The 26,021-nt window shown below is 40.0% G+C and overlaps 2 protein-coding genes across 2 annotated transcripts in view; one reads left to right on the top strand and one right to left on the bottom strand.

Annotated features, from left to right (window-relative positions):
* Positions 1-14,601, top strand: part of SPATA6L (spermatogenesis associated 6 like) — a 34,225-nt gene extending 19,624 nt beyond the window's left edge. Inside the window, exons 9-13 of the mRNA XM_060762275.2 lie at positions 4,580-4,623; positions 6,106-6,374; positions 9,067-9,160; positions 10,677-10,792; positions 12,016-14,601. Coding sequence (XP_060618258.2) covers positions 4,580-4,623; positions 6,106-6,374; positions 9,067-9,160; positions 10,677-10,778 — 509 coding nt within the window. The 3' untranslated portion in view covers positions 10,779-10,792; positions 12,016-14,601. The remainder of the gene's footprint in view (positions 1-4,579; positions 4,624-6,105; positions 6,375-9,066; positions 9,161-10,676; positions 10,793-12,015) is intronic.
* Positions 14,602-22,082: 7,481 nt separating this feature from the next.
* Positions 22,083-26,021, bottom strand: part of SLC1A1 (solute carrier family 1 member 1) — a 63,800-nt gene continuing 59,861 nt past the window's right edge. Inside the window, exon 12 of the mRNA XM_060762274.2 lies at positions 22,083-25,164. Coding sequence (XP_060618257.2) covers positions 24,918-25,164 — 247 coding nt within the window. The 3' untranslated portion in view covers positions 22,083-24,917. The remainder of the gene's footprint in view (positions 25,165-26,021) is intronic.

Below are 26,021 nucleotides of genomic sequence, written 5' to 3' on the forward strand. Positions count from 1 at the left end.
GTGAGACTCCAAGTGAGGAGGAGAGAGCAAGTGTGCTCGGTGCATGGTGCGCATGTGAGGGCAAGGGAGAGTGTGCAAGGCAGGAGGGAGACTCGCGCTAGCGAGTCCCTTCAAGGCATGGGGGTTTTGTGTGGGAAGGTTTGGCCCAATTCTATCATTGGTGGGGTTCAGAATTCTCTTTGATCATAGGTGAACTATACATCTGAGCAACTACAACTTCCAAATGTCAAGGTGTATTTTCTCCAAACTCCACCAGTGTTCACATTTGGACATATAGAGTATTTGTGCTAAGTTTCATTGTTTGAGTCCACAGTGCTCTCTGGATATAGGTGAACTACATATCCAAAACTCAAAGTCAATGCCCATCAAACCCTTCCAGTACTTTCCGTTAGTCATGGGAGTTTGGTGTGCCAAGTTTGGTTCAATTCCATTATCGGTGGAGTTCAAAATGCTCTTTGATTGTAGGTGAACTACAATCCTAGGAACTACAACTTCCAAATGACAAAATCAATTCCACCCAACCCCACCCGTATTCAAATTTGGGAGTATCAGGTATATGTGCCAAATTTGATCCAGTGTATGAAAATACATCCTGCACATCAGATATTTACAAAATTAGCAAAATTACAGTTATGAAGTAGCAACAAAAGTAATTTTATAGCTGGGGATCACCACAACATGAGGAATTGTATGAAGGGGTTGCGGCATTAGGAAGGTTGGGAAACATTGCTGTAGAACATAGCCAGATGTCTTTTCCTAAGCATATCCTTCCAAGGGGATATAACACCTTCCCAAATGACAGGATTTTTGTGAATGTCACAGATGTTTGTTGGATCCCCTGTGCCCTGTATAATTTTGTACACCTTTAACATTTTTGGGTTGCTGTGAGTTTTTCCTGACATTTCACCTGCAACTGTGGCCGGGATCTTTAGAGGTCTGAAGATACCAGCCACAAATGCAGGCGAGACATTAGGAGAGAATGCAGCTGGAACATGGCCATACAGCCTGAAAAACTCACAGCCACAGTGTGATCCTGGCCACAAAAGCGTTTGACAACACATTTAACATTTTTGTTAACTGTGCTTAGAATCATATGTAGAAAAAAATGTCAGGTAGCTTTTCAATTTCAGTAGCAGCAACTTCATCACAGCCATGGAGTATTAACAGAAAGAAAATGCTGTATTTGTGCTCTCCTTCTCCACCATCGCCTTTTCTCTTGCAGCAAAGCCAATGCAACTGTGCAGAATGTCACTGGAATTAGCAAATCGATTGACTTTATTAAGCTCTAAAAATGAAACCATGAGTTTTTCGTGTGGTTGGGAAAGGCTCATGGGTATTGTAAGTGGGGAAACCAAAGAGCTCTTTGATGGAGGGATCCAGCCCAAGCATCCTGTGGGGAGAGCTACACCACAGACTTAGATTGGTTTGATAGTAATTACTTCTTTGTAAGAAGCCCAGAAATTATAATTAAGTTTGCAAAGGAGTTGAGGATGGCAGCTAGATATTGCTCAGTCACATGCAGTATTTAAGTATCTTACACTTGTAAATACTCTCATCAAACAGGGCAATGAAAGGAGTGGATACGCATCTTAAGTCGCTCCAAATTACTGTTACCTGGAAAGAGGCCTAGACCATGCTTGCGTTTCATATGTTTCTGTATTTTTTTGATTTGATGAGAGTGCCTCTTGTGCTCAAAACAGAATAGCCCACTGAATGCTTGATACGCAATAAAATGGCCTCAGATAACATATCAAATGATGGAGGAGAGAGGCGTCTTTCTGTTGTGAATGTGGCTGGTGCTCCTCTTCATGCTCTCAGCTCTACAGGCTCAAGTGACTGAGGGGAACAGTACATGAGATAGGCATATATAAAGTTCACCTCAGGGTTGCAAAATGAAGGTCTCTCACATATATGCTTGCTTTAGTGAACTGAAGAGGGCTTTTGTACATTTAATGACTGTAGAAAAGGGAGATTCAGCAGTATTGCTTGTTACCTGGTTTAATGGCAAGCAACACTTGCTGAAATTTCCTCTTCCACGCAACTGTTAAAGGCGTGGGAGCTGCTCCGCTTTTCAATCTGGCAGACTAGTCACAAGGAGATTTCTAATCTCACAAGAGTATAGTAGTCTTGTGAAAGGTCCCTGTTTTGTAATATTGAGATGGTCTTTATGTAGACTTGTCTTGAACTGGCTTGGTAACAGAGAAGGCTCTCCTGTCTGGCTGTGTGACAATCTTGGGAAGTTCTGTGTAATGTGTTGTCAAAGATTTTCATGGCCGAATCACAGGGTTGCTGTGAGTTTTTCGGGCTGTATGGCCATGTTCCAGAAGCATTCTCTCCTGACATTTCATCCACATTTATGGCAGGCATTCTCAGAGGTTGAGGGAAACTAGGCAAGTCAGGCTTATATATCTGTGGAATGTCTAAGGTGGGAGAAAAAAAATCTTGTCTGCTTGAGTTAAGTGTGAATGTTGCAATGAGTCACCTTCAGTAGCATTTGATGGCTTTGCAACTTCAAAGCCTGACTGGTTGCTGCTTGGGGAATCATTTGTTGGGAGGTGTTAGTTGGCCATGAATTATTCTTGTCTGAAATTCCCCTTGTAAAGAACCTCCGACAATGCTAATTAAACTGCCACCAAAATGTAAAGAGACTCTGGCATTAAAGTCTCTGTTTGTGTTGTGAGGTAATTTTAGTAGAGTGGGTGCACCGAACGTAAAATCAATGGAGATGAGGCAGTTTTGAAAACGAAAGAGAACAAGTTTATTGTTAAACAAAGCGAATGGTTGCAATAATGAAGATGTTAAGCTTGGCATATACTTGATGGTTACAATATGACTTGGTTGCGATACAGTTCAGACTTTTGATGTTACAACTTATAAACTCTTGCTGTAGTGAAGCGCTTTATTATTCAGTGTTCCCTGCTGTGAATATTCTCACTGTTTGATCTATACTGGATCAAATCACTGATCTCCAGTCTTTCACCGACTGGCGATCCTAAAAAGCCTCTGTTAGTTCTTTCTACTCAAAGCAATCTAACAGAGTTTCCCCTTCAGCTTCCTAGCTGAAGAAATATTCACGAACACTAAAAACTAACTACACTTCTTCACTCCTCAGAGTCTCTTCCCTGACTCTACTACTCTCTCAGAGTCTCTTTCCTGACTCTGCTACTCTCTCTCAGGGTCTCTTCCTCCTGACTCTGCCACTCTCTCAGGGTCTCTTCCTCCTGACTGAACTTAACTGTCACTTTCTAAACCTTTTTCTCTCTAAGCTCCTCCCACCTCCTCTTCTGCCTTGTTTCCATGGCAACCTATCTCTCACAGCTAGGCCGCTCCAGCCATAGGCAACCAATGTAAGACACAAATACAGTTATAAACACATTATTATAATAAGCACTTCTGTACACCCCTGTTTTTGAGTGTTGTTCTTGATTTACTGTCCTGATTTTAGAATTTTTTAAATACTGGTAGCCAGATTTTGTTCATTTTCATGGTTTCCTCCTTTTTGTTGATATTGTCCACATGCTTGTGGATTTCAGTGGCTTCACTGTGTAGTCTGACATGGTAGTTGTTAGAGAGGTTCAGCTTTTTTGTGTTCTCAAATAATATGTTGTGTCCAGGTTGGTTCAAGTGCTCTGCTATGGCTGACTTCTCAGGTTGAGTTAGTCTGCAGTATCTTTCGTGTTCCTTGATTCGTGTTTGGGCAATGCTGCATTTGGTGGTCCCTATGGAGACTTGTCCACAACTGCATGGTATATGGTAGATTCCTGCAGAAGTGAGAGAATCCGTCTTGTCCATTGCTGAATGTAGATTTGTTGGATTTTCTTAGTGGGTCTGTAGATAGTTTGTAGGTTGTGTTTCTTCATCAGCTTCCCTATGCGGTCAGTGGTTCCCTTGATGTAAGGCAAGAACACTTTTCCTCTGGGTGGATCTTGTTTTCACTGTCGTGGCTTGTTCGTGGTCTTGTGGCTCTTCTGATGTCTGTATAAGTTTTTTTATTTTGTCACCAGTGCCTGAACCAGCCCTTGGTCATCCAGATTACAGTTCCAAACAGTCATATGGTAGGAAAGCATGACAGTTAAGCTACCACAAGGCAATATAAATTTCTCACAGCTTAAAAGAGACAATTTTGAAATACAGTTCAAAGTTCAAAGATACAGTTCAAAGAATCTCTCAGCCAGCCGGTATAAATTGTGGCCGGATCTATGCTGCCAAATAATGCAGTTTCAGAATGCAATTTAACTACATTGAATTGGATTATATGGCAGTGTAGACTCATATAATCCCATTCCTCCCCAGGAACAGTTTACAAATTTTGCTGTAATTATTATTATTGTTCTCATGATCAAACTATCGAGATTTGAGCATCTAAAGATGTTGGTATCCACGAGGTTGGTGATGGTTCTGAACCAAACTCCAGTGGATACCAAAGGCCCCTATAAACATTGACTAATGGGCATAAGTACACATATTAAAACATCATGTAAGTTTTCTCAGTTCTCTTTTCATATATGAAAAACACAAACTCTTAACACTATAGGCTTATTTTAATTATTTAGAATGGATTTTCTTTTGTTTCTTGCAGCATTATCATTTGATAGCTGGAAAGCATCACGTCCAGAAACTAAGGTAATGGCAGTCTTTAATCATAGCTAGTAAATTAACTGATGGAACATATATGGTTTTACTGGGAGTGTTTTTCTCATAGTGGAGCTTGAGATGGTGAAATGACAAACACCAAAGAGAAAAATGATGTGCCAGTAGATACTGTGTATATAACTTTCAAAAATGTGCTTTGAAAAAACACAGTGTGGTTTTCTTGAGATGAAGTTCCTTGGGTTTTTCTGTCAGTAGTTATCTCCACATCTACGTATTCCATTATTTCTGGTGTGTGTGTGTCAAAGTCTTATATCAATTTCTCAGAACTTTACTAGGACTTTTATAAAGATTTGTTTAACACCTGGGTGTGCTGAAGTGGTCCTGTAGTTTGAAAAGTTAATTTTCTACTCTCTTAATATTAATTACGTTTTGTATCCCAGGTCCTGCCTCTTGGGCCAAAACATGTAAACCAGTGGTTCTAAACGGACCACCAGTGGGCTGTGAGGATGACAATCTGGTCCGCGAGCCACCTTTCTCTTTATTTTTTTTAATTTTTCCCGCTCCTTTACTCCTGCCACTCCTTCCGTATCACGGACCATGGCATATGTTCTGTATCAGCAACTAGAACTGATATGTTCTATCCGATGCAATTTTCTGAATCAGCACCCCAAACCAAATCTAAAGTTGACCAAAAACTGATTTGTAGCCCTTTTGGTACTAATGTTGGAGAGTGGTCCCTGGTCAAAGTGGTTCCTAGTCAAAAAAAGGTTGGGAACCATGGATGTAGCTGTGTCATTATACATTTACATCCCTGACATGGTACATAACCATGTTAGAGAAATGCAACAGTGTGGAACAGTGTGCAGTGCAAGATGTCCCGTTGTATAGCGGGAATTCCCACTTCATAATAAACATCATGAAAGTTGTACTTCTGTGCAGCTAGAGGTTCCCACCACACTACAGTGGTCAGGCACAGGGCACCTATAAGGAGTAAGGGAGAGAATAATAATAATAATAATAATAATAATAATAATAATAATAATTTTATTTGTATTCCACCTTATCTCTCCAGGCGGACTCAGGGCAGATTCCAACATACAAAAAGGCAAACATTCAATGCCTCAACAAAACAAACACATGTTAATGAGTAATCCAAAATAACCCCACATATGAAAATAGCATCAGAACCTAACATCAATAAATTTAACAAAAATTATTCAAGCAAATTTATATAATGGCATAAAACCAAAACAATAAAATATCTGCATTGAGAAAGATCCAACATCTTGATGTATAGGTATTATTGACCTGGATGGAAAGGTGGGTTTGCTTATTTTGGAAAACATGTGATATATATCTCATGTAAAAAAAAAATCTCTCCATTTTTTTTCTTCCTGGAAAAGTATTCCGAGACCAGTGGGCCCCTTTAAGGGTGTTAGGATAAGCATTATCTTGCCTTTTAACCTTTGTTTCCTTGTTTTGACTACTGGAAAATGGTTCTTTTCTTCACAGGTTATCAGAGAGCCAGCTGAACAATATAGTTCAGATCCTGCTTTGTCGTCATCTCCGGAAACAAATGAACCTGTCAGTGATCCACTGAATGCTCCTACTATTTCCTCAAAACTGGAAACAAAGGAACCTGTCAGTGATCCACTAAATGCTTCTGCTATTTCCTCAAAACCGGAAACAAAGGAACCTGTCAGTGATCCACCGAATGTTCCTGCTATTTCCTCAAAACATTACTGGTCACGAAGTCCTCAGGAGAGATGGGCAGAATACAGGTTACCACTCCTAAGCTGGAATTTCCTTAAGGACATACATAGGCTATAAGTGTTCTTTACACAAGTTAATGGCCTTTTTCAGGTTCTGGCAGGGATTGCTATTCATTGCCTCCCTCTGCAGCACACACGTACGCACATGCACAACTTACTGTAAAACAATTGAAGCTGCTCTGCACAGCTATTCATATCTTTGATGACAAGATCTGAGAAATGTCTGACTATATCCCTATACCAGATACACAATGATGAGATCTATGGGGTTTCCAAGAGGTCTCAGTGCTGACACCATCACTGTGTCTAGGTAGTCAGACCCTTTTCCAATACAACTGGTTTTGCGCGGAAGCATAGAATAGCTCCAAAGGATTTCAATAATGTCTGTTTGTGTAAGTGCCTTCAAGTCACCTGTTTACTTTTGATGACCACATAAATTTTCTAGTATTGTCTTAGGTCAGGAATGCTGAGAGGGGGTCTTGACCATTCCTTCCTCTGAAATATAGGCTTTAGCCCCTGGTATTCATTAAAGGGAAGATATATATGGCTCAGTGTAGTGTAAGCCTGCATATGGATATTTATGCTATCCTTGGGGGTGTTGGATTGAAACTCATAATAATGACATGCCAGACTTAGCCTCAGCAGTCAACATTTCTGGAGCCCACACTGCCAGTCTTCAATAGCTGCTAGTCAATAGTAGTAGCTGGTGTTTGTGGTCCACTTGTCTCATTAGGATCAGGAATCAGTCCCTTTGGGAAGCAGCAGACATGATGCGAAAGACAGCTAGAAGAGAAGGGATGTTAATCTTAGCTTACACAAAGAAAAAAAAGGCTTTTAATGCCTTTTTACATTAAACCCTTGTGTCAGCAGGACCGCTGACTGACAGGTCAGCGGTTCGAATCTGGGGAGAGCAGGTTGAGCTCCCTCTGTCAGCTCCAGCTCTTCATGTAGGGACACAAGAGAAGCCTCCCCAAGGATGGTAAAACATCAAAACATTTGAGCTTCCTCTGGGCAACATCCTTGCAGATGGTCAATTCTCTCACACCAGAAGCAACTTTCTCAAGTTGCTCTTGACATGGGAAAAACAAACTAACTAACTAATCCCACAAAAAAATTAAACTATAGAGAACATTATTTCCAAGTGCTTGTTCAGACACTATGTGCTTCTCTCAGTGCCATATTGTAAGATGAAATGTGTGGAAGGCTATCAACTTACGATAAATGTGAGCAACCTGTGGCCTTTTAGATGTTGGATTCCAACATCCTTCAGCCACAGATAGCCAGTGGTGACCAAGTTGTCTACCTTTTCCTTATTGTCAGGCTATCTCTACATCTAAGCCAGTGACTGCTGATTATTTGCTGCTGTTTTGGTTTCCAAGGTTTGAAAGTGGGACCTTCTTCATTGCCTTGATTTTGACGGACACTGGAATCACAACAGATGACTGCAAAGATCTTGCTTTGACTGATATCTCACATGGAGAAATCTATCCATTGCTCAAATATGTTTATACTGGATGTAATTTAATGGGTTACATATTCACACCAGAATTAATCCCATTTCATTGGATGTTGCTTCTATGACCTTGGTTAATACTCTCCTCCAGCATCATTTTCAAAGAGTTACAGTGATACCTTGACTTAAGAATGGAATTTGTTCCACAACTATGTTCTTAAGTCAAAAGATCCTTAAAGCGAATTTTCCCATTGAAATGCTATTAATCCATAACAGCCCCCTGAAAACCACCCCAATTTTTGTTATGTGTTTTAAAATAAGAAAATATACTTTGTAAATAACAAATGATGTACAAAATGTTCTGAGATAGGCAGTGCTTTGTTCCATCCAGCCACTGTGGCATGGAAGCACATTTGAGACAACAAAATGTGTTGGCCAGTGTACAGCAAGGCAGAACAGCATTATCTTCTTCATACTGTAATTCCAATCTCCTGCCCTCCCTCTCTTGTGCTCCCCCCATTCTTGAAGTGAAATATACAGTACCAGGATAAAAAGCACACAAGTGAACTAACTCAAACTTCCTCAGTGGGCAGCAATCCCCCAAAGCAGAGAAGAGCATGCAGGCAAAGGCATGCAGGCTGAGGCACTGAACCACAAGCTACAATGGCTGTTTTGGTCTGCTGGAAGCCCTGTACTCACTGTTTAGGCTGAGGCTTTGCTGCACCAGGCAGACTGCAATCTCTGGAGTGGAATATCTAGATTGGACTCCACCCAAAACGTTCAGGGGAAGCAACCTCATGGAGCTGGAGTTTCGGTCTTGCAGAAAGAGCCAGAGCTGCTCCGGCTAGGAATCCAGTCCAGTTTTCCCCCCCACTCTGCCTTGTGGTTAGAACTGGTTTAGGAGGAAGAGTGCTCTTTTTGCACTGTTCATAGGTCAAAACAGCATTTGGATGTCAGAACGTCACTCTAGGCCAAGTGAGGATTTGTAAGTTCATACATACTTACGTTGGGAATTTCTTATGTAGAGGTTCTACTGTACTTCTCTTCCAAGCAGCTTTCGTTATTGTCCAATTTTCACAGCTGTACACAGAAATTAGGAACATTGTGGCGTGGGTGATTTTGAGTAGTGTTTGATATATAGAGCAGTTTTTAAACATATATGCCTGGAGTTACACTGCTTGGACATTACATGATGGAGAGAACAAAAGAATGAATATAAAGTGACTTGAATCCACTGATATTTTTCAGGATGTACAGCAGCCCTGATACCACCTGGGAAGAAATTAATGAGAGAGTGAGGAATCTCCTAACCTCAGATGAGGCCAGGCAGAGACTTTCTGTTGTGAGTATGGTGTGTTTAACAAGCTCTGCCCAAGTTATTTTGCAGTCTCGGTTCGACACAGCATTTCCCTCTCAAATCAAAGTGCAGAGCTCTCAAGGTCAATCTGCAGAAGAGCTCTCTCTCTAGCAATAAAAGAACACAGTGATGATGAAATAACCAACAATTTGCTGGTTATTTGTCACAGGCAAAAGTGTTGGCCTTAGCTAGCTGCCTTGTTCTGCTTCATGGTAGGGCTGGCTGTACAAGGTGATGGGTTATTATCAAATGGGGTTATGCAAGCAACTGAGCACCTTTTATCTGTCTCCAAATATTCTACCAGAAATTTCTTTGTAATGTAAATTAAAGTCTTAGAATATATTTATAATATTGTGGCAAGGTTCTCAGGGTCCTACTAGATGAAGTGAGAGAGATGTGGAAGTATTTTATTTACTTGTGTAAAAGTTGACCTGGTGTATAATTTGAGGACAAATTTTGAGGCCAAAATCATAGGTTTTTAGGGGAGTCCTTTGGCATTTCCCTTTAAAGGAGTACTTAATAATATCGTCGTCGTCATCATCATCATTTTATTTCTTACCCGCCTCTCCTTGTGGCTCGAAGTGGGTTACAGAATAATTAAAACATGTAATCTTTGTAAAAATACCACAGATACACATATTAAAATGTATTTTTTATAAAAGATACATAGTAAAGGTGAAGGTTTCCCCTGATATTAAGTCTAGTTGTGCCTGATTCTGCGGTGTGGTGCTCATCTCCATTTATAAGCTGAAAAGCCAGCATTGTCCATAGACACCTCCAAGGTCATGTGGCCAGCATGACTGCATGAAGTGCTGTTACCTTCCCATCAGAGTGGTACCTATTGATCCACTCACATTTGCATGTTTTTGAACTGCTAGGTTGGAGAAGCTGGGCCTAAACAGTGGGAGCCCACCCCACTCCCCAAATTCAAACTGCCAACCTTTCTTTCAGTCAGCAAGTTCAGCAACTCAGCAGTTTAACCCACTGCGCCACCAGATATATATTACATATTACACAAGATACATATTAAAATGTGTTTCTTTGAAATATGTATTAAAATACACAAAACAGGTATTAAAAGCTGTCTAGGTAGGCCTGCCGGAAGATTTTTTTTTATGGTTTTAAAATTCCGACAGTTCATTAAGCTGAGTACGTAGGCTGGATCTATACTGCCTTATATCTCAAGATCTGATCCCAAATTATCTGTTTATCCCAATTCAAAGCAAATAATCTGGGATCCGATCTTGGGATGTAGGGCAGTGTAGATCCAGCCATAGTCACACATTCATGCGAGTTAATTATTTGGATAAACCTTTATTAAACAGGTAGTCTGACTGAAAAAACTCCTAAGGGCAGTGTTGTACATCACTCATTCCTGAAGGCCTGCTAATGAGATGCTTTCATTCTCCTAGAATGACGGATGTATTTGTTTTTAAGCAGGAATATTTAACAGTGCTGACTATGATGAACAACCTAAGCTAACAGGGCAAGTATTTTGCAGGGAGCCACTGATCTGGAAATTGATGAAGTTCTTGAAAGAAGGTCCATCTCACTGAGGAGTTCTCCCCAGAACGAATCAATGGGCAAAAGATACAACTCATAGCTGTCCCCTGCAAGGTATAATGCTTAAAGTTCTTTCCTCTTTTTATGTATTGGATTGATATATTTGAGAAGGTTAAAAATAGCCAAAAAAAAAAAAAAGAATCAGGAAGGTTTTGAACAATCTAGAATATACATGTGAGACAAAGTGTTTACAACCATATGCTAGACAGGTATATTTTTGGATATGCACCTGTCATTTGCTTATGAATTTTCCCTTACTGTGTTTCATTTCTGCATTTCCTGAAAATACACAATCACCTCTGCTTTGAAAAGTGACACAGCATGGGATTGTAATCTTTGTTGCTTCCCAATAGCATAGCAACATTGCTGTTATAAAGAAGTTATGCAATTCAAATGTCATTAAAGCCTTTGGGGGATAGTTCCTCTTTGGATCCAGATCTGGCTTCAGATCCCGAAAAAAAAAAGAAAAATGCTATTGCTTTGTAATGTACTTTGAGGATTTTTCTCTGATCATAAGTTAGTAGAAATAGGAAATAATCCAGGAAATAATGCCATGGTCCTACCTTAATAGGTAGCAGTTTTCTGACTGATGAGCAGGATCCCTCAGCAGAAAAGGGTTCTCTGAGAGTAAGAAATAGAATTAGTCATCCAGAAGAAGAAGGTTTCACCTTTTTGCTGAAGTACAGGACATGTTAGTCCACCTGTGGCATATTTTTCTGCAGAAGAGGGCTGGCTGTACAAATATAGACATTCTGCAACGTTATTTTCTGGACAGTTGAAAACAATATCTCAAATGCTTCTGTAACATGGCCATACCGCCCTGAAAACTCACAGCAACCCAGTGATTCCAGCCATGAAAGCCTTCCACAACAAAATTATCTCAAAATTTGAACCATTTGTCATGTGTAGTTTTGTTTGGTTTTGAAAGCCATTGTCCAGCAGATCTACTGCTTGCTGAGAATTGAGAGACATTTTTGTCTCAGTCAGCAAAAGTAAGACCAATTTATTTGCTTTGGTGAACCATGATGCAATGAATCAGAAATTATGTATGTCAGCAAATTGGGCTCATTTTAGGTTGGGGGACATTAATAGTTCTCACTTTAGTACACTTTAGATAAATGTTTAATGAATTGTTGAGACATGGTTTTCACACTTCCTTGGAAAATAAGGATTCAAAATAATAATGTTACAAAAACAAAGCTTGTATAGATTTATTCAAGGAGAGCATTTCTCTGTTTTCATTTCCTGTGGTAAGAGGTAACTCTTTTCTTTTGCAGAACAAATGCAGTAGCCTTGAGATATGTGTGAAGATCCATTGCTGGCAAGATCATCGTTCTGTCAAAAATTGATGGATGTCTCAACTGTGTTGAAAAGTAGCCGCTGTATTGTATGCTTGTGCTGATTAAATTGTTGATTTATACAATTTCAAAGAAGTGCAAATGTATCAGTTCAGTTCAGGTTGGAGCCACGAGAGTTTTGATGCCACGGTACATACTCAGCTGTGAAAAGTATTCCCCATGAAGAAAAAATGAGTTATTTTACCAATTAAAATAAATGGTGTGATCATGCTCCATTTCAGTGTTTCCAAACTGTAGGGTATAACCCAATAATCCAGGGATGCTATTTTGAATTGACTAAAGATAGAGGCAAATTGATTTTAATCATGTAGGTACTGGAGAGATTCATACCAAGCTGTACAACCTCTCTTTTGGGATGCATCTACACCAGGCATGGGTAAACTTCGGCCCTCCAGGTGTTCTGGAGTTGAAGTCCAAAACACTTGGAGGGCTGAAGTTTGCCCATGCCTGATCCACTTTAACTACTGTTACTCAATGCAATGGAATCATGGGAATTGTAGTTTTCTACATATTTTAGCCTTCTGTGCCAAAGAGTGCTGGTGCCTCACCAAAGTACAAATTCAAGGATTCCATAGCATTGAGCCATGGCCATTAAAGTGGAGTCAAAAACACTTAGAGCAGTGGTTCTCAACCTGTGGGTCCCCAGATGTTTTGGTCTTCAAGTCCCAGAAATCCTAACAGCTGGTAAACTGGCTGGGATTGCTGGGAGTTGTAGGCCAAAACACCTGGGTACCCATAGGTTGAGAACCACTGACCTAAAGCAAAGTGAAGGTGCAGTGAGGATGCAATGCTGTATGTCCCTAGTTGTAAAACCTGAATCAGATCTGCATCACAGTCATGGTTCCAATCATAGAATCTCAAAATAGTAATAGAAATGAAGGCTTGGCTAGGTTTGCAGTAGAAGGTGTTTAATACCTTTCCAGTCACCTTGCCAGCCTGGGGAATTTGAAGAGAGAACTAGACAACCCATCAAACCCCACCTTGCTCATAAATAATGGCAAATCAGTCAAGAATAAGTCACATGTAATCAGTGAGCAGATGAGGGAAAGTGGACGGAGAGTGGGGGATAGTGTGGTCTATAAATACCATCTTCACCTGACTAGATTACCTACTAAGGAGCTGAATCATTTTGAGTGTGTGTATCTGAGTCTGAAAACCAGGGATAGACTAGGGGTTCTGTTGGTGTACCATTCAGCCCACTGACTTCCTGGCCGAACTCATGGAACTGGTCTTGGAGATGTTATTGGAGCCACCAGACTTTTGTGTCTGGGTGATTTCAGCATACTACTGGAGGCCAATCTGTTAGGTGCACCTCAGGAGTTCATGAGATCCATGACAAATATGGGCCTATCCCAATTGGTTTCAAGACCAATACATTCAGAAGGTCATACCCTTGATGTGATTTTCAGTTTGGAACATACAAATCTGTGGACGGAGGTGATCAATACCTCCAAGTCGACATGGACAGATCACTGTCTGGTCATGGCTAGTATCACAGCTACAACCTACCCCTGCAGGGGTGGAGGACCTATTAAAATGACCCATCCTTGAAGGCTAATGGATCCTTTGAGATTCCAACTATACAGTCTCAGCTAAGGATAGCATGTCTCCTCTGAACAAATCCCTACTTACTTACTTACTTACTTATTTACTTAGGCGATCTCTTGTAGCCAGAAGATAAACAAATGCCTAGAGGAGGTAATGGGCTGGGTGAGGAAAAACAAATTGAAATTGAATCCAGACAAAACAGAGGTGCTTGCCATCAAGGGTCCTCATCTGGGAATGGAGGTGTGTCAACCAGTTCTGGGTGTGGTTACACTCTCCCTGAAAGACTGTTCACTGCTTGGGAGTGCACTTGGGCCCGTTTCTCCAAATGTCAGCCCAGGTAGATGTGATGGTTAGGAGTGCTCTATCCAATATAATTTTCTGAATCAGCTGCACCACTTGAAGGACCTAAAGATGGTAGTGCATGCACTGTAATGTGCTTTATGTACCAAGTTCAGAAACTCCAGCTGCTTCAAAATGTGGCAGCCAGATTGGTTATGGGAACATCGAAAAATGAGCATATTACACCTATCCTAAATTCATTCCACTGGCTGTCAATTAGTTTCTGGGCAAAGTACAAGATGTTGGTTTTGACCTTTAAAGCCCTACCTGGTTTGGGCCCAGGTTACCTATAGGATTGCCTTCTCCCATACAATCCATCCCATACACTTAGGTCTTCTGTAGGACAGTTACTCCATCCTGTCAGAACTCAGCTGGCAACCATCACCCAGAGGACCTTTTCATCGACCGCCTCAAGAGCTCTGACAACTAAATTAGTTTGAAAACCATCTAAAGACCTATCTCTTCTGGCAGGCCTACCCAGCCAATGTTATGCATTAATTTTAAACTCATGTCTTGTGTTTTAATCTCTGTCTTGTGTATTTTATAGAAATACATTTTAATATGTATTTTATAGAACTATATTTTAATATATGTATTTATAGAATTTTTGCAATGTTTGTGTGGTTTGACTGTTGTGACCCGCCACAAGGAAATACGGGTAAGAAATAAAATTATTATTATTATTATTATTATTATTATTAAATCTCATTCTGGAGGAGTTCTCATTACTTTCAGAGACATGCACTTATATGAATTATTCAGTTAAAGGGGAGTGATATCAATTAAAAGATAGTGCTCATGTGTTTGGTGTTTCCCAAAGGCGTATCAAAGATGTTTTGTAGTAAAACTCCTATAATCCTGTCCCATTGTCCATGTTTACTGGGGCTTTTGGGAGATGACCACCAATGCCCCTAAACAGTTGACGATTTCTCATCTCTGATAGAAATATAAAGGTATTGTCAAAGCTACTTTATACCCTACACAGGGAATTAAATTGCCTACTGGAATTCAGATTGGAACTGGTGATTTCATGAGTTCTACTATTCTGGTGATTTCATGAGTTCATTCTACTATTTCAGGATTTCACTTAGCCTTGGAGTCTGTTTTCGAGCCCAAGTATTCTTAGTTCTTTTAAGAATGTAAAAGTGGTGGGAACTGTGTAGCTCCAGTTGTTTTTGGACTGCAAATCCCATAATTCCTCACCATTGGCTATATTGGTAAGGGCTACATGGAGTTGCAGGCCAGTAACTTCTGGAGGCCAATACTTTGTCTACTCATGTAAAGAGTAGACTTCACTTTTTTGCCAAGGAACCATAACCTACACAAATTTGAGATTTCAGATTTGAGTGCCACTGTGCCCAGGTTGCCTGAAGGGTTAACACATCTTGTTTTAGAAAGTAAGCACTGATTCTGCCTGGCTGGAAAAGGAAGATGGAATTAACCTTGTGCTTTCACTTTCTGGATGTTTTTGTTAGGGAAAAAGAAAATATGACCTTGGACTATACTAATGTATTCCATACAGCAAATTGCTAAATCACAGTTATGTCTCAAAGTTGGAAGAGGATCAAAGTAATTTTCTCTTTGCTGCTTTAAATGATTGTCCACCCTTCGGACCTTGTAGGAAGTGATTTATAGAAATTGAAGCCTTAATGCCATTGTGGGCTGCTTTATTTCCGCTCTGATACTCTACACTGCACAGACATTGGGTTGTAGCCTCAATTCATTTCAACCAGGTGAGTTGCTTCACCTTGGAAGGAGTAAAATTTCACGTAGCAAAGTGGTTCTCCTAGATTGTTAGACGATGCTTAAAGAAGAATTAAAAATATTTTCTTGCCACCATCTCTGTTGGTATAAGTATTTTGTCCTGAAAATGTCTAAATTATATATGTATAAATTACTGAGAATGTAAAAGATTTAAAAAAATTATTGAGAACTTAAAAGTTAATAACTTTTTAGGCAGATTAACAGGATCGCAAAGAATTGTCCTTATATTTATATACAACCATGTATATAAATACCATAAATCAATTAATTAGTTCATTTTGTGTGTGTAAGAGAGAGAGTTGTCTTGTTATTATCTAATAAATAATACAAATGATCATATTAAAGATGGCTTCTTCTTTTAGTATGCAGTAACATTTATTAAATTGTATATTTTCTCATAAATCTGAAAAACTTGTGTTGACCTGTTGTGAAGTGTTTACTGTGGACTCTGCAGAAGGTGCTTCAGCTGTACTCCATAAAAAGGAAAAGCAGCCTGTTTAGAAAGCTTGCAAGTACTGATTTGTTGTCATTAAATGTTTGATATACCTGGGGTCATGTGAACATTTATCAGGCTGAAAGCGATCACTAGTGGAACATTTTTAGAAGCCCTGATCTAAAGTACATTTCCCAACTTACCGGGAAGCAAAGTTGGAGGCTAGGCATCAGGACAGAGCAAGCACTATTGCTGCCGTGGTGCTGAATGAAGTATCTTTTTTCCAGAAGCACTTGCACCGGATCTGGGAAAGCTGCGTGAACCATCAGCCAATCAGATTCAAGCATTGACTGAAATATGGGACTGAAACAAGTCTACTGGCTAGTTTTCACTCTGGTCCAGCACTGTGCACACAAGCAGCCTACCTCTCTGGAGTTCAGTCTTCTCCTACCGACTCATCCACTCTTCCTTGTATTTGACCCATCCACTCTTTCTTGCAATCAGCATTTTGTTTGGCTTTCTTATCTAATTGTCACAACTTTGTGGGTGGTGTGTACAGGAGCCAGAATTATGAAGTGACGGCATTGGTTGGTCCTGTTTGGGGATTTTAATGGTTGGGATTATACCCAGCTCTGGGCAGTGCTGGAAGATCACAACCCTCCAGGACCAAGATAGGAAGGAGAAAGCTACCCCAAAAGTTTCAGCACTTCTTTCTGGTTGGATTTCATTAGATAGTCTTGGCCATGAACAAGGACAATGTTGCACATTGAAAAAAAACCACATTTCAAGCATATACGTAGAAGCGCTTCTAGGTCTCTCATTTCTATCTGTAAGAACAAACCTGAAATGAATTTATTGATTCCTTAATTTTTTTAATACTATCAAATTAGTCTAATTTTTAGAAGTGAACTCCAGGTACTTTTTGGTGAATTATCTATTAAGGTACTGAAGTATATATTTCTTTCCCCTTTTAATCCTAACTGTAATAAGTGAATTGGTTTTAAATTGTCATGTCTATATAATTGTATATATCCTAATGAGACACCTAGGGAATTACTTGTCTCTCATCTCTTTGCTCTGCCAGACATTCAACACTTCTTCCCTGAGCTAAAGAATGTTATTTGTGTTCCAACAAGGAATGTCAATCTGTTAGATGCATATATATATATACATACAATGAAATTGACTAGCTGTCTGTTTATAAATACATCATAGTGCATTCAGCTGGATTTATTCATACACACATCCCTAGACATAGGGAAATTTTAAAATCTTGTTGAAAGATGGAGGGGTGAAAGAATTCTTGCATTAAGTGTTACTGCTTGCAAGCACAATGGCCTTATGGAGAGCTTATTTCTAATTAGGCTACTGCTGTCACCCTTCAGTCTGTCTCTGAATATTGTGAGATGTGACATTATTGTTTCATGGTTTATTGATTGCAAACAGCCATATCAAGGAACAAATAGAAACTATCAATCATACGCCCACTTTTATTATTGAGGTTGGCTTGTAACAGTTTCCTGTTGGAACATTTTGTTACATGTGAACCATCCAGTTTCCCCTAAAAAATCCATACTCTTATGTTTAAAGACTTTGTTTATTGCAAAAAAAAAAAAAAATAGTCATTCCTCCCAGCAAGTCATGATAGATTCACAAAAATAATTTTAAGAATTTGGGATTGCCTATTCCTGACAGTGTATATTAAAAATGGATAAAAAAGTAGTTCTTCACAGAATGCACATCAAATCTATGGAATTAACTCTGGATGGTGGCTACTCATTGATGCCTTTAGAAAGCTGGTAAGACAAAGTACTGGACATCACTGTTATACTCTCTGGATCCTCCATGTTCAAGGCTGTATATCACTGAATACAAATTGCTGAAAAGCAATGACTAGAAGGAGCAGTTCCCTCTCTCTCTCTCTCTCTCTCTCTCTCTCTCTCTTTTTTTTTTTTTTTGGCTCTGAGTGCTATCTGGAAGCAGCTGTTGGCCTAGATCACTGGTTGCAGACATTTTAGATTTCAATTCAGGGAAGCTCCAGTCCCCGCAGTTTTTGAAAATATTTGGAGGGTAAAAGGTCGGGAACCACAGGACTACATAAACCATTTTATCTCACCCAGCATTTAATTAAAGAAGTCTTTTAGCAGGAAAGATTTTGAATACTCGGCCAAGACAAATTTTAGGATAGATGGGGTGGTGGTGGTGGGATACCATGATTACCAAATGTAGAAGGAGGCATTCTCATTAGAAAGAATGTTGCCTATCCCTCTTCCATAAGAGTATGCCCTTTCGTATCTAAAACAGTGGTTCCCAACCTTTTTTTAACCAGGGATGGCTTGACCAGGGACCACTTTGACCAGGAACCACTCTCCAACATTAGTACCGAAAGGGTTACAAATCAGTTTTTGGTCAGTTCTGTTATTTGGGGTGCTGATTCAGAAAATTATAGTGGATAGAGCACATCATCTGCTCTATTTTCTGATACAGAACATATGCCATACAGCAGTCGGTATCTGCTTGCCACAGAAAACCATATTTAATAAGCCTCAGTAATATAAGAGGGTTTCGATGCAACTGTGTAGTAATGGTGAGGCCGTGAACCATATTTTAGTTTTTGCAGACCACTGGTGGTCCATGGACTGCAGGTTGGGAACCACTGATCTAAAAACATTGAGAGGAACATGACAGACAGAATAGGACTATAGAATTGTTTGGAGCTACAAGGTTGATTCCAGCAGTGACTGCAGACTTGAAAATGGTCCAGTGGTCATGGACCCCAGAAAGCAGAGAGATTGCCATGGAAGGCTCTGTGACTAAAAGGAGGAGAAGGAGGTATATGGTGTTAGGTGCTTCCTGATGGGGAGACAAGTGGATTTCAGACCTGAAAGATAGCTTTAGGAGTATACTGTCTTCTTGATGCAAGTATACAAGACTTGCAACTTGTATACAAGACTTTCGGTGGAGTCTCCTTCTTTGGTGGCTTTTAAACAGACTGGATGGTCATCTGTTGGGGGTGCTTTGAATGCAGTTTTCCTGCTTCTTGGCAGGGGGTTGGACTGGATGGCACACAAGGTCTCTTCAACCTCTATGATTCTAAGACGCGATGAAGAAGGAACCAAGACTTAGCAAGCTCATTGATCACAACTACTTCTTGGTCCTTAATATAATGCAAAGCCACACCGTCGCTTCAATTCAGGTGTTAGCAGTTGTTGGAAGAGGTGAGGAAGAATTTTAATCCCTGTATGCACACCCCTCCCCCCCACAGTGGCTGTACCAATGGCTCTGAGTAGAAGAGAAGGAGAAAATGCATACACACATAGATGCTCAAGGCATATGTTTACATAAACTGGCTGCATAAGAGTTGGGTGTGTACTAGTATTTGGGGTCCTACTGCACCCATTCTTGGCATGTCTCCTTCAGGAGTTTTCCCAGGTGGCAGTCTGAACTTTAGTTCAAAAATGCATGTTGCCTGTTCTAGAAATGTAGGAGTTCAGATACAAACAGTAAATGTTTTTAATGTTTATATATTTGTAGATTTCAAATTGTAGTGAAATGCTTTTAATGTAAGCCGCTATGAGTATTCTTATGGAGAGAAAAAGTGGGGTATAAATAAACATCATCATCATCATCATCATCATCATCATCATCATCATCATCATCATCATTGTCAGCTGGGATCATTTTAATGTACACATATAGTGTACTGTTAGTGTATATCTTTTTCTAGTTGTTGTAAAAGGAGTAATTTACAACTTGCTTCATGCAATAAACCTCACCCTCTCAAAACCCATTCATTTCTTGCTATCTCCCTCCTCCTGACATGACTAAGAGTGGGGTGGGAAAGATGAGAATGATACAGTAGGAGTTATACAGGTTGTGTTCAAAGGCAATGCTAAATCAACAGGATCCCCCAGCAGTCGTTATACTTTTGGCTACAAAGACATAACTACAGTACATGCTTCTTAACTGCTCCCTTGTCCCCCATCAGCCACTGTATGGCGATGTTAGGAGATGAGGCAGCAAGAGGCATATGGGCTTTTGTCTGTAGTTAGTCTGATCAGGCCTATTTCAAACCATGATTTTTGATTCTGGATACCAGTGATCCAACAAAAGCAACAATCCTACAAAAATTATGAAATGGTTGTGTTTTTATAAGCCTCCATTTTTTATTATTTCAACTTACAGCGAGCTATCACAGGGGTTTCTCAGCAAGAGTTTTGTCCTGTTAGTCTCTTCAAATGAGACTTGTCCAAGGTTCCCAGTGCACTTTCATAGCTGAAGAGGGATTTGAACCCTGGTCTTCTGGAGTCCAACGTTCAAATGACTGGATCATGCTGGCTTACCCAGTCAGGCTAGTTCCTATCATCTATAACCACAGGCTATTATGGGTTGATGGAACTGTATTCCAACAAAGCTTGCAGGCCCAAGGATAGACTTTCATTAAAACTAAGTCCAAGTTTCATAGAATCCTAGAATCCTAGAGTTGGAAGAGACCTTGTGGGCCATCCAATCTAACTCCCTGCCAAGAAGCAGGAAAATTGCATTCAAAGTACCCCTGACAGTTGGCCACCCAGCCTCTGTTTAAAAGCCTCCAAAGAAGGAGCCCCCACCACACTCCAGGGCAGAGAGTTTCACCACTGAACAGCTCTCACAGGAAGTTCTTCCTCAGGTTCAGGTGGAATCTCCTTTCCTATAGTTTGAAACCATTGTTCCATGTCCTAATCTCCAGGGCAGCAGAAAACAAGCTTGCTCCCTCCTCCCTATGACTTCCCTTTGGGTTGTTGTAAGTTTTTCGGGTTGTACGGCCATGTTCTAGAAGCATTTTCTCCTGATGTCAGGAGAGAATGCTTCTAGAACATGGCCATACAACCCAAAAAACCTACAACAACCCAGCGATTTCGGCCATGAAAGCCTTCGACAATACATTGACTTCCCTTTGACTAAAATGACAAATTATAGTTAGTTGAAAACATTGAAAATGTCCTTGCAGCATGCCAAAGGAAGAGAGTTTTACAACCCAAATAAACCACAGTGTAATCTGTGTAATCTTGAGCAAACATTATGTTTGCTAAACACTGTAAGGTTGCAGGTATGTAAACGGAATATAACTGTAACTGAGTAAACGTACCAATTAAAAATATATATATCAATGATCAGCATAGTGCTAAATTAAATAGTTGGTCAGTTCTGACCCAAGTCTTATTTGTTTCAGTTCGCTCTGGAATATGTCCCAGCGACCTATGACATGCACTATTCTAATAAAAATAGTCTTTGTATTAGAAATAAATCAGGCTATATGTACACAAACGGGATATGCTTTTAATGTTTTGAATAGAACTATTAATACATCTTAGCTATCAAGGGGATAACTAAATGCCAAACTATAGATACACTCTGTTCCCAGTGGAAAATTCATAGCTCGACTCTGCAGGTCTTTGTGCGTAAATGACAAATACGATACTGCTTGAAATAATATGTAATAAAACCATCTCCAGTGGAGATGAATGATAATTGCACATTTGTCTCTGCATACATTTCTCTGAAGACTTGGGATCAGATCCCATGTATTTGATTTCTGGCCAAGGTTGGAGCATTAATCAGTAATCTGAAAGTGTTTTTTCCAGTTATTTCAGGGAGCCCCCGCATGCACCTGCATTGTGCTTATGCTCAAGCACCTGAGCTTCCTGCCCTCTCCGTGGGAGCTGTTTTGCTCCAAAAGGCAGCAGTTTCCATTACACCCCTGGGATGCTGCTGTTGAGGAAAGGAATAATAATAACGGCGGGTACACGGGTCTTGCTGCATGCTTCTTTAGAACAGAGCCAATGTAGACGTGTGACCCACTGCATATACTTTTGTAGTACCTCAAGTAGTAGGAAGAATGAAAATACGTGCTGATCATAGCTCATGCTGCTGTACACGATTTATTCCACATGGGCATAACCATGAGAAATCTAGAAGAATAACAGATATAGCAGTATTATTGATTTAACTTCTATGTTGCCTTTTGTTTCCCATAGGAACCTCCCCCCAGCAGTTCACAGAAACGTAACTACACCTAAAACAATCAACCCAATAGTAAAATGGACACTACAAGACTGCTGCTGTTCCTTACACACCTAGCACTGAGAGCTTTACACTCGATTGCTTGGGTTTGCTACAGCCAAAGCAGATTTGAAGAAGTCAACCTGAGCCTCCTTTTTCAAAGTGGTTCTCTTTCAGGTCTGTGGCATAAGCTGCAAGGCTAGTCAGTCCATCACTGTTTAGAGATCAGCATTCGCTGCAACACAAATGAGTTCATTATAATAAAATTGACAATAATAGATTATGTTGAGTTTTACAGTCCTACTCTGGATTTTTTTTCCATGCCAGGAGTGACTTCAGAAACTGCAAGTTGCTTCTGGTGTGAGAGAATTGGCCCTCTGCAAGGATGTTGTCCAGGGTACGCCTGGATGTTTGATGTTTTACCATCCTTGTGGGAGGCTTTTCTCATGTCACTATATGGGGGGCTGGAGCTGACAGAGAGAGCTCAACTCGCTCTCCCCAGATTTAATCCGCCGACCTGTCAGTCAGCAGTCCTGCCAGAACAAGGATTTAATCCACTGTGTTACTGGGGGCGCAATGGATTAAAACTCTGTCATTCATCTTCCTTAATTTTAGCAGCTGAACATAAAGCCCATATGATGAACCTGTACCCTGATGCAATCTACACACAGATATGAAGCTAGAATAAGTTGAAGACTTATCCTGGCTTCATATGAACAGTGATGAAGGGACAGCTTACAAAAAGGAGAAATGCAAATCAGAGGCCAAACACTGATGATTTGGGACATTTTTCTTCTTCTCTGGCAATAGCAAAGCTGTACAAATGTATTTTAAAAAAAAAATATTGTGCCCAAGATAAAGGACTGATTTACACTGTACACTCCTTCATTTTATATAAACATATATCAACATTTACATTTTTGTGCACTCTGCATTTATAACTCATCATATTTACGTACATACAGTATTATGTCTCAGTTTCAAATTAAGGTGCAATTTATCAAAACATCTGCTTTATGCATTTTCCCTTTAGTTCTTTGGCACATATCCTGGCTTATATATTGAATAGAAAAAGTGTAACACTGACTTTGTCTAATCCTACATAATTTTTATGGTTTTAATAGTAATTAAGTGCTTTTTTCCAGTTTAGCACAAGCTTATTTACAGAAAAAGGTGTTTTCTGAAGTTCAGTTTGTGTTATAAGTGAGATGGCAAACAAGAATTTTGGAAGGTAAAAGAAAAGTATATTTTTGGTTGAGGAATATTTAAACAGTATGCAAGTATCAGATGAAATGCTGAACGTTATGGAATGTTTTGACAAAGAAACCAAACTCACATCACCAATTTGAGAATTATGTCATCATTATACTATGAACATGTACAATACAGGGATAGATATATTGGAACTGGCGGATAATCAGAGGTCCCTTTGACTAAAAAGTTTATTTCTTTGTCTGAGGATTCATATTTTTGCCACCACAAAGTGGTAGGAAAAGCCTATTGTGTGAATGGATGTATGCTTTGCAAACACTGGGTTTCATCCTCTATTTTATTTTTTCCTAGAGTTAATAAATACTAGCAGATTTCAAGATGTTCCAGATGAAGAGTGATAGATAAATGAAGAAAGCAAAGCTTTCATGATTTCCAGCTGCAGCAAAATTGTTCAGTCACAGTATCTGACATACTGCTGTTTCCTTGATATAATTTATCATAGGGAAAATCGTAATAATGAAGCTTTTTATAACTTCCATTTTTCATAATCATTTGCTTTAAAAGCACATACACTCTCTTTGAAAAATTAACACTTATTGCAGGGAATTTCTCATCTTCTTATTTGCCAATGAGCTACACTAATTAATCTTCTGGCACATAGTACATTTATGGGGAAATGTCCTAGATGAAGTAAAATAAAAAAAGTGACAGCATTAAAAAATCCATGGATGGAAAACAAGAGTTATGCTTCTGAAAACAGCATATCCTTCCATTCACTGTCCCAATGGATGAGCATGCTCATTGCAAGCAGACACCTTGAATCCTCTGGAATATGATACAACTTTTAAGAAATACATATTTTTACAGTGTATCTTTTTCATAAGTCTGCCCACAATTGCCAAATGCTTGAAAAACTCAAGAACTGAGGGAAAATCTAGGATCCTCATATTCAAAGGAGCTCACTTAGCCTCTTCGCCTGCTAAATAATTTCATATATGACGATGTCCTTCAGAGTTGGTTGATGTCAGAAGAGGCTGGGTAATCTCAGTTTATTATGGTGTGTGGTTTCACCAATGGTGGGTCCCCAAATGCTGTGTTCTCTGTGTGCTTATTTATGTTCTCTATGCCCAGGGTGTGCCTATATTTCTGCTTTATAGAAATCTCCACAGCTTTGAACATGTTGAATACGATTGAGGAGAAAGGGCATCCATGTTCCCAGTTGTGGAGACATATAAAACACTGGTAGCTTGCGCAACAGGAGCAAAATGGCTGTGTTCTTTGGGTTGTTGCAGCTGAAGAGATGGGTGGGGAGGGCTGAGAGACAGAGAAATGCATGTCTTCCCTTTGTGTGCCAGCTTGAATACAAGGCAGAAGAGAAAGCACAGCATATGGGGCCAGAAGTGCGAGGGACCCAGAACATGGTTGAAAGTGGGGCTTCCCATGTCCTTTGATCAAATGTAGGCCCCGCGTCCATCAGTCAGCTTCAGAACTGTGATGTTTGGGTGAATGAGATAGTGTCAGATTTATCTATGGCAAAAGCTCCATTCACATAGGATTTCTTGGTCTCTGTTTCCTCACTGTCAGGCGTGTTGGTTTCCAAGGCAAAGGGGTTCGCTATGTTGACTTCCGAGGTGACGTCCATCTGCTCCAGTTCTTCTCTGGAGAGCTTCTCCACAATTCCCGTCCCAAAGGCGTCGCCAAGAACATTCACCATGGTTCTGAATCGATCCCTACAGAGTAAACAGTTTGGGTTGGTCAGGGAAGTTGGTCTGGATTCAAATCCAGAAATTCTATTTCAAATTTATCCACACCAGAAAGAAAAGCATAGTTGAAAGACACCAAATCCCTGTTAGTGATTTATGAAGATGTTCATCAGAGCAACAGTACTGTTCAGGCATTTCTGATGCACACGGGGTGTTCCTTTCCTGCTTCTACACTTCCTATATGGTGTCTGGATATATAGAGTGCCTTAATGCATATAGGTGTTCCCTGTGGTCCAGGCCATGGAGCATCAGTCATATCACTAGCCACCACTGTGCCTTTAATGCCTATGCACTGCAATGCCACAGCAGCTCCAGGTGAATATGAAAGTTTTGAAGATACTCAGTTCGATTTTGCACACATATAAGGCTATTGGCAAAGACAGATGTTCCAAGCGAAATGCCAGATACCATTTTTTTCACATGCAAAGCAAGTTGTATAAACCTTGCCCAGTCCAAGTGGTTGCAAATTAGCTACTTTCTGCAAGTTGAAAGATTACACTGGCCAACACACATTTTGGTGCCTCAAACGTTAGACCTGTTTCTGGGTATATCTGAACTGCTGATTCTAAAGATGGCACTAGATCAGCTGTAGTTTTTGAGATATAGAGCATAAGCCATATACCTGTCACCATCTGCTCACCCATAGAAAACCATGATAACCATATCTAATAAACTAGAGCTGATGCATTCTATCCAATGCCCCAAATAACCCCAGGAACAGGCCTAAAAATCAAGACATCATTTTTTTAATTGGGCTGTGTTATACTTTTGAGTTGCAAGTGAAAAACCTGTAAGCAACATGACACCATGGAGAGATGAATCTG

The sequence above is a fragment of the Anolis sagrei genome, chromosome 2, assembly GCF_037176765.1.
Source record: "Anolis sagrei isolate rAnoSag1 chromosome 2, rAnoSag1.mat, whole genome shotgun sequence".
Lineage (NCBI taxonomy): Eukaryota > Metazoa > Chordata > Lepidosauria > Squamata > Dactyloidae > Anolis > Anolis sagrei.